This window comes from Danio rerio, chromosome 6, assembly GCF_052040795.2.
Source record: "Danio rerio strain M-AB ecotype USA chromosome 6, GRCz13ab, whole genome shotgun sequence".
NCBI lineage: Eukaryota > Metazoa > Chordata > Actinopteri > Cypriniformes > Danionidae > Danio > Danio rerio.
In genome coordinates this window covers 15,897,992-15,907,500 of record NC_141026.1, presented here as the reverse complement: position 1 = coordinate 15,907,500, position 9,509 = coordinate 15,897,992, and the positions used below count along the sequence as shown (strand labels likewise).

General features: G+C 39.1%; 1 protein-coding gene across 1 annotated transcript in view; it reads right to left on the bottom strand.

The window, feature by feature from the left end:
* Nucleotides 1-259: 259 nt before the first annotated feature.
* mrps9 (mitochondrial ribosomal protein S9) overlaps nt 260-9,509 on the bottom strand; it is a 46,471-nt gene continuing 37,221 nt past the window's right edge. Inside the window, 3 exon segments of the mRNA NM_001045396.1 lie at nt 260-606; nt 4,269-4,438; nt 7,239-7,347. Of these exon segments, the coding sequence (NP_001038861.1) occupies nt 515-606; nt 4,269-4,438; nt 7,239-7,347 (371 nt within the window). The 3' untranslated portion in view covers nt 260-514.

The window sequence follows — 9,509 nt, the reverse complement described above, 5'->3', positions numbered from 1 at the left end:
GATTTAATTTTTCTTACTGGCTACCGGATTCCAACATTCTTCAAAAAAATCTTATTTTAAGCAATAAAGTTTTGAAACCACCTGAAGGTGAGTAGAATGTGATTTTTGAGTGAACTATTCCTTTGAGTGCCATGAGTTTGTAAATTTAGGAATTTAGACACTTTTTCTATATTTAAGGCATGAAATCCTGTAATAAATCCTCAAATTTACAACCTTTTAAAGCAGCTGCATTTATTTTAGCAAAAGAAAACAAATGGAATATGAAAAACAAATGTTTATTGAAAGATGTTTATATTAACATTTTCAAACCAGCGTTAATATACACATGAACACACAGAATGATGGTTTACTTTCAACTTTCAATTGCATCAGCCAATAGGGAACAATGTTTATGTAACTAATGCAGTGCAGCTAATTTGTGTTTGAGATCAGCAGTGTGTGGTTGTCCAGAGCATAAGCCAATGATTCAGTAATCGATAGAGAAGTTGTGCTGCTTGTACTGACGATTTCCTGTTCAGCGCTTTTTCCAAGTGAACTTCTTGCGAGCTTTTTCCTGTCCAGGCTTCTTCCTCTCCTTGATCCTGGGGTCTGCGGTCAGCAAACCGGCTGTTCAGGTGAGAAAACAGTGTGAGATGAGCTTTCTCATACACGTTTATTTAATGTAGACAAACTTATAAACCAGGGGTTCCCAAACTTTTCAGCCCGTGACCCCCAAAATGACAATGCCTGTGGCTCGCGTCCCCCAATATCCTCTGAGGTGGTTATAAGTGCGGTTTATTCATAAAATAATTTCGAGAGGATCACGTGCTTATAATCAACACGGCTGGCTCCTTATTAGCTCTGTAATCAGCCCTATTCGATGATTGCGGAAGCATTTTAAATAACCTGAATTTTTCACTCCACTTATCTTCGTCTTAAAGCTCCCCCTTTCCACCCCTTCATCCTCCCCCTTTTTCTGATCGGGGGACACGGTGGCCCAGTGGCTAGCACTGTTGCCTCACAGCAAGAACACCGCCGGTTGGTGTTTTTGTGCGTAGTTTGCATGTTCTCCCCGTGTTTGCGTGGGTTTCCCTCGGGTTCCCCGGTTTCCTCCCACCATCCAAAACATAAACCATAGCCAATCGACTAAAACAAATTATCACCCAATACAACCTGAGTTTACACTTCTCACGGTGACAAGCAGGAGAGTTCTCGAGGCCTACCTGACCTCGAACTCCCCTCTCACCCTTCTAACGGGAGGGAGCCCCGGGCTCGAGGATATTATGAGCTCAGGGCTCTCTCCCGGGACAGCATGCCAAATACGCTTTATTGATTATCAGCTAAGTGTGAACTCTTGAAATACAGAAACATTGCATGCAATGGTACACACACACACACACACACACACACACACACACACACACACACACACGCACACACACCAATAGACCCAAGTCTTTTCTTCGTTTAATTTTTTTTTTTATGTATGCGAGTGCTGTAAATGGGCCAGAAAGTTTAACCTGGTGTTATAAACTCAATCTGCTGAATCTAACGCTATTGCTGTGCCTTTAATATAAGTAATTAATTACAATCCAATAAAACTATAAGCTACTATAGTCCCTATATAGTATATAGTAACTATAAACAACTATTTTTCTTTTCAGTAGGTTATGGATTCACATGGACTTCAATGTGCCGTGACCCCTCGGGGGGTCCCGACTCTCACTTTGAGAACCACTGTTTTAAACAATAGTCTTTTTGTTTCTATCAAAATGTGTGAATTAAAGTTAACTAACCCCTTAACTGTCACTTTTACAGTTAAATCCTAATCTATTCACGACAAACTCAATATTGTTGTAAAGGTCTAAGATGTCTGAACACATATTTACACAGTTTTTAGCTTTTTGTTACGTAAAAAAATAAATAAGGTAATAGATTAACTGACATTTACAACCTGTGCGACCATTTATGATTTGATTTTAAACCATAATCTAGTAGTCTAAACACAAAGCAATCAAGACAAACTATAAATCATTCAAAAGCTTAACATGTCTAGTTTCCATATCTCCTGATTGTTTTTTGATGGATATTATTGAGCCGTCTCTTTTTATTAAGGAGACTCAGAGTTGTAAAGCATTACTTTGCTACAGCAATCTACATGTAAACATTTTTAGATGTGCTTTTAAAGGCGAAAGTCAAATCAAATATCACTAAACTGTATAATACTTTATATACACTCACCGGCCACTTTATTAGGTACACCTGTCCAATTGCTCGTTAAGGCACATTTCTAATCAGCCAATCACATGACAGCAACTTAATGCATTTAGGCATGAAGACATGGTCAAGACAATCTGCTGCAGTTTAAACCGAGCATCAGAATAGGGAAGAAAGTTGATTTAAGTGACTTTTAATCTGGTATGGTTGTTGTATAGATGAATATTTCAGAAACTGCTGATCTACTGGGGTTTTCATGCACAACCAGCGATAGGGGTTACAGAGAATGGCCCGAAAAAGAAAATATCCAGTGAGCGGCAGTTCTGTGGGCGCAATTGCTTTGTTGTTGTCTGAGGTTAAAGGAGAATGGCCAGACTGGTTCGAGAGTTAAGAGGGAAACAGTAACTCAAATAACCACTCGTTACAACTGAGGTATGCAGAAGAGCATCTCTAAACGCACAACACAACAAACCTTGAGGCAGATTGGCTACAGCAGCAGAAAAAACACACTGCTGCCACTTCTGTCAGCTAAGAACAGGAAACTGAGGCTACAATTCGCTCAGGCTCACCAAAATTGGACAATAGAAGATTGGAAAAATGTTGTCTGGTCTGATGAGTCTCGATTTCTGCTGCGACATTCATAATAGAGTCAGAATTTGGCGTCAACTAAATAAAAGCATGGATTCATTCTGCCTTGTATCAACAGTTCAGGCTGGTGATGGTGGTGTAATGGTGTGTGAGATATTTTTGGCACACTTTGGGCCCATTAGTACCAACTGAGCAAGGTGTCAACGCCACAGCCTACCCAAGCATTGTTGCTGACAATATCCATGCCTTTATGACCACAGTACCCATCTTCTGATGGCTAGTTCCAGCAGGATAATGCGTGTAATCATCTCAGACTGGTTTTGTGAACATGACAATGAGTTCAATGTACTCAAATGGCCTTCACAGTCACCAGAACTCAATCAAATGGAGAACCTTTGGGATGTGGTCGAGATTCGCATCATGTATGTGCAGCTGACAAATATACAGCAACTGTGATGCTATCATGTCAATATGGACCAACATCCAAAATATGGAATATTTCTGGTATCTTGTTGAATCTGTGCCACAAAGGATTAAGGCAGTTCTGAATGCAAAAGGGGGTCCAACCCAGTACTAGCAAGGTGTACCTAATAAAGTGGCCAGTGAGTGTGTTACGTCTACTTTACAAATATTGTCAAAAGTACAAAAAAAACAGTTTACATTCCTCAAAACACAAGGGTCACCTTTGTATGGTCACCAATGTAAACTGGATGTCACCTGGTGGCCATGTTTGGTACTGCCGTCAAACAAAACCTTATTGTATGTTCATTTTTTGAGATATTAATTTCAAATTTGGAATACAATACGTTTAGACGTTTAGCTTAGATTTTCTGTCAATTTTAGGCTGAAACGTTTTATGTATTACATATTTTATGTATTATAATAACATTCACATTTATTGTTTTATTATTTTCATAAACAAACGCACACAACTTTTGATTTATTTAACCTTTTCAACATATTTCACTTCAGCTACTATCTGACATCTGTCTTTTTTTAAAATGAGACCAAGATTAACGATGTGCACCAAAGCATTGAAGATTGGAATTCAAGGGTTAAGCACAAAACTGAAATCGCTGGGTAAGGAGAAGGGCTAAGAGGTAGAATTGGGATTGGGCCTTACTTCATTCTTCTCCCAGTTAAACAGCCACTTACTTTCATGTATTTTGGAATTAGTTGATGAATTGACATGTTGTAAATCCAGCAGCTCTAACCTATCCAATGAAATGCAAACTAACATGTCAGCACCCATCACCCACTATAGATGAAATAATCTGATGATTATTAAGCTTTTTAAAGCACCCTTTACTGTTTACCATCCAATAAGTCAAAAAGAACAAAACTGCCATTATATGCTGTAGTTTGACATTAAGAACAGGTTTCATCACATAAAACTATCGTATAACAAAGTCATTAGTGTTACGTAAATATCCAAAGTGCAAATAAGAGTTGATGAATATTCATATGAGCTTCTCATCACGCACCTTGCCTCATCTTCTCCACCTCTCCCTCAGACACAAAGCTGAGCAGTGCCCGTGAGATGGCCAATCGCACAGCACCAGCCTGAGACGAGCGACCACTGCCCTCCACGCTGCCCTCAATGTCAAAGCGGCCGAGCAGCCCTACAAAGTGCAGAGGAAACATCAGCTGCTCCCTGAGAGAGACACGGAGAGAAAAAAAGAAAGACATTTAGAGAAAGAGGTTATAAAAAGGCTGAAGGTTCTTTGCTTCTCATTTCAAACAAACCCCATTGTGCTTTTTCAGTATCTTTCATGATAAGGGTAATGCAGCTGTTTTTGAAGTTAAAAGCTCAACAGTTTCAAAGATCAAAGTGCTTAAACAGTCTCAACAGAATGAATTGATTCTGTCTGTTTGTCACACGACAACAACAAGCCGTGTTTGAGCATGGTTCAATGCTGCGTGTCATGGCTGTATTATTACATGTTCGTGTTCTGGCTGTGTATTTAAAAATGCCACTTCCTGTGTTGTGGTTATATTTGATGTATTTGGAAGTAGTTAGTGTTTTCCTCCTGTTAAAAAAACGTCATAAGAACAATGCTGAGTGGCTCAATGTATTATAACAGTGTTACTAAACACTTTAATGTTATAGACCAATTACCATATTTGTAAACATTCAGGATGCACGCGCAGGGAGGAGGCAGAAAAAAACCTGTGAGTGCTAGCATTTACAGCGAGCAAATGACATCTGATGCGGTACAGAGTTTGTTGTTGTCTTAGAAATAAGTTTTATTGATCACATATTATATATATTATTTACATAATGCGTTCAGTGCATTATAAGAGCTTGTCACCCAGTGATAAGCACAGTGATTTGGCAAAATTAACGTTAAAGTGAGCGGCGTTCGTCTGACAGGTCCATTTGCGATAGCACCGTCCCAATGAATAATGGATACGACGAAATGTCCAAGCATCCAGCCTGAAAAATACAATCTCATTGAAGTTCCAAGAGATTTTACAAGAGAGAAGTTAAAGGCCTACAAGTCTTTGGATGCCAACAATGTTGTATAGTGTGGTCATGTGCAAGAAATAATGCTCCATGATGCGACCAGATTCAACACAATGTAGTGTCTAGCCAAAGAAAAGGAAATAAGATGGAACTGTACAAGGCCTGCGTAATCATCAACAAGCAAAACAACTGCATTCTGACAGCAAATTACACCTGTACGGCAGAGTATGTAAACTTTTTTATATCCGCACATTTGGACTTTCTCCTCAATAATATAATTATATAAAACTATTATTTGCAAACTCTAAACAGCGAAATCATATTAGCAGCCAATGACTATCAAAGTACAACATTGTTCACAATTAAAATAAACAGTGTTAATGTTGTTCTCAAGTCACGCGGGTTATTTCAGATCAAATATTTGAAGTGTCGTGGTAAACAATATAGGGAGTGTGTCACAAGTTGTCACTGGATAAATGTGTGAATATAAACCCAAGTTTACCTTAATAACTTGCACTTTCACGTTTCATTCTTAGCATTCAGTGTCCGCAGTTTAATTAACCATATGTAACCGTTTTTGCTGAAATCATTGCTGCAATCAAAAACGAGTGATGTGTATGATTCAGTTTAGCCTGAACTCACCTGATATAACATGAGAACTGTGGAGTCCAGCATTTCTAATTAGCTCCTCACTTCATTAAGCTTCTTTTTAGCCAAAGACAGCTGCAGTTGGCATTAAAGCAGTGTGGTGTACAGTAAAAGTTAAGTTTTACGTTTTTTTCCCCCCCAAATTTAGCCTCCTACCGCACAACACGACATGTTTGCTATTGCAGCCCGTCTTTTTTTGCAACCGGGGACCCGTGTGACGTAGATTGGTAATTTGTCTATAGTCTATAGTACACAACCAAGCACAAGTGGTCAGAACACAAACGAATCGCAGGTATTGAAGTATTAAGCGTTTATTTCAAAGAAAAGCCTGTTTAAGCAAAATGCTAGCAGGCATCTGTAGCTTTGCTTAAGCTCTGCCTCTTTTAGGTAACCCCCGGTTGGTGCAATGATGTTTAACAAAATGGAGACGGTTGGCCATGCTACTTGTAGCTTCATCTGCGCTTTTCAAAAACCTATGGGTGACATCACTCATACTACATCCATACCTTTTACAGTCTATGGTTAAGACACGCAAACAAAAATGGTGAGGAGGTATCTGTTAGGTTGTAATAACTCTCCCGAAACCCTTTTCCCGATCTTTCTGAATGAAATGCCTACTTCACTACATCCAGTCAGCTCGCTGGAGAAAAACAACAAGCCACGCCCACCGTTTTCTCATTTAACGTTCAGTTTCTATAGGAACTGCGTTTCAACACAAAAAAAAGTTACAGTTTTGTTCATGTGGACTGTAAAGCAGTGCATTCTGACTGAATTTCTTTTCTTTTTTTTTGTAAATCAGGCAGCGGGGGGTCAGAGAGAAGAATTTAAACTTGTGTGTAAACAAGCACACTAAGAAAAGGTTTCTCTCCACTAGTCTACTCAATCTTTCCATATGAACAACACTCCAACAAATCCCCCTTTAAGGACTGTATCATCATATTTAGACCAAGTGACAATCCCCGTGCCCGCCAGAACTATTGAGGGGACGTGATGCAAGTGTGCGCTACAGTGTGTGTGTGCTGTGGCTCACGGGATGGCCCACAGTGCTGACACAGAGCAACACTTCCCTTCTGCTCCAATTAGGCCTGTGTGAAGCGGACGAAGTGATAAGGACGGGCAGCCGGCCGCACGCTGACAGCGCCAAGTCTCCGGCTCACTCATCTGTGTAATTAACTTTTCAACCACTTAAAAAAAAAATCTCAACACACTCACCATGCAACCCTCAACCACAAATCCTGGATTTGAACATTTTCAGTGTGGGGCTCATTTATGGCATACTAACTAGGGTAAAAACAAATATTCAAGCTTTTGATATGCTTAAAGCAACTGAGGCGCTCACCTGTCTTGTAGTACAGGAAAGTAGTGCAGGTAGTTTGTGCCGTTGATTGTGATGTTGCCGGAGCCGCTGTCTATGAGGGTAATTCTGGCTTTGGCAGACTTCCTCCTGCCTGTGGGAAAAAAGACCTGATGTTTAGAATGATGTGGGAATTATGTGAGTGTGTACAGAAGTAACAGAGAGTAATGATCAACTGATACAAGGTGGAAGTCCTGGTATCAAATGCAGTGTCAACCAAAAAATTGTAATTCTGTCATCCTCAGATCCTGTTTGAGTCTCTTTACTCTGTTGAAGACAAAGGAATTTCAAAGGCTGCTTTTTTCCCCCCAACATTATTCAGAATATGTAGTTTTGTGTATTTAGAAGCACTTGAGTGCAGGGCTAATTTGTTTCAGAACATGCCAGATCTGGAAATTTTGAAATCTGATCCGTCACCTCATTTCACCGATCGCCCTCCTCCCCCATCCGCTGTTCACTTTCACTTTGTTCCACGACTCTTCAACCCTCTTTTAGGTTAGTTTAGCATGAATCATTTAATTAGATTAGACCATTAGCATCTCATTTATACTTCTTAAAAAAAAAAAAAAAAAAAAGTTTAGTTAATTTTCCAATTTGAAGCTTGACTCTTCTGTATTTATATTGTGTTGATGGAAAAGGAAAACATGTTATTTTTTAGGTCGATATACTCTCATTCTGGTGTAATAATCAAGGAACTTTGCTGCAGTACCACGATGCAGTATGTGCAATAATCTTTTACATCATCTGAAATAATCGGCAGGTGACAGCGATGCTCAAAAATCGCAGTCTTTTTTGAATATTTTGAGAGATAAGATAACGGTCTAATCTGATTCAATGACTTATGCTAAGCTAAGCCAGAAGTGCTTTAGCCAAATTGATTAAAAATTTGTCCCATACATGAGCTCATTTGTCCTATTTTGACCACCACGCCATCTTAAATAGTGAAAATTACCCATTGAAAAATGCTTTAAGACCAAGTCATATCCACTGTTGACGTCATATCAGTGTGACTTCAGCTAATCAGTTTTGGCCAAAGCAATGCAAATTATTTTTAATGAGTCCTTCACTTTCGGCAATTGGTGAAGTTTTTTTTCCTCGCCACTGTCGTCACTGGCTTGCATGGTTCGGGAGTTGAAGAGCTGTGCATCGATGGATTTGCTTTTCACTGTGGCAATACAATGACTGATGCTAAGCTAAAAGTGCATCTGCAACTGGATTAAATCAGCCAATTGAATTTAAAAAATTATAAAACTCATATATATATATATATATATATATATATATATATATATATATATATATATATATATATAGTTAAAATGTATTGCTTTTCTAGTATAGACGCTAAAGTGTTTGACATCTTCTGACTTCATTTGTAAACATTACAGAGACGTGCATGCTAGCCAAGCAGCACTTAAACTTTACCATCAGACATCATTAGTCAGGTTTAAGATAAAACTGTTCTCTCACCCAGCCTTATTCTAACATATCCTGTGTTCACCATAGTTTTTGAGCTATCAGAAGAGAAACGAATGCTGCTGTCTCAACGGTTTCCGTGTAAACTTACAGTCCTGCATTGGTTGGGACGTCCAAAATAGCAGACCTATTTGAATTTTTCTTGTCTCATACAAGACCACCCTTGTCCCGTTCACCATGTGCTATGCTGATTTAACCATACAACAGCAGCATACTTAAAGTATCAAAAACAGGTCTCAAACTCAAATCCTGGAGGGCCGCAGCTCTGCACAAATTTGCTCCAACCCTAATCAAATGCACCTGATACAAATAATTGAGGTGTTCAAAAGAGTCTGAACACTAGTTGCATCAGCGGTGTTCGTGAATCTGCATTTCCTTTAGTCTGGCTACCATTGTGCACAACTGCATATAGCTAATATTAAATGATCATCATCATTACTCATTCATTCATTCATTTTCTTGTCGGCTTAGTCCCTTTATCAATCCGGGGTCGCCACAGCGGAATGAACCGCCAACTTATCCAGCAAGTTTTTTTTACGCAGCGGATGCCCTTCCAGCCGCAACCCATCTCTGGGAAACATCATCACTCTAAAACTATACAATCTAATTGAAATCACTAACTGTCCAAGTTAATGTATACAGCACCTTTGTTTGGATGGAAGTGCAGTGGTTGCCTCTCATTGATAATTCAGCCTTTGATGATGCAAACTAACTGTTCTACTTGTACGTAATTTATTATTATGTATCTGAAATGATCAATTTGCTTAAAAAACTGCAATC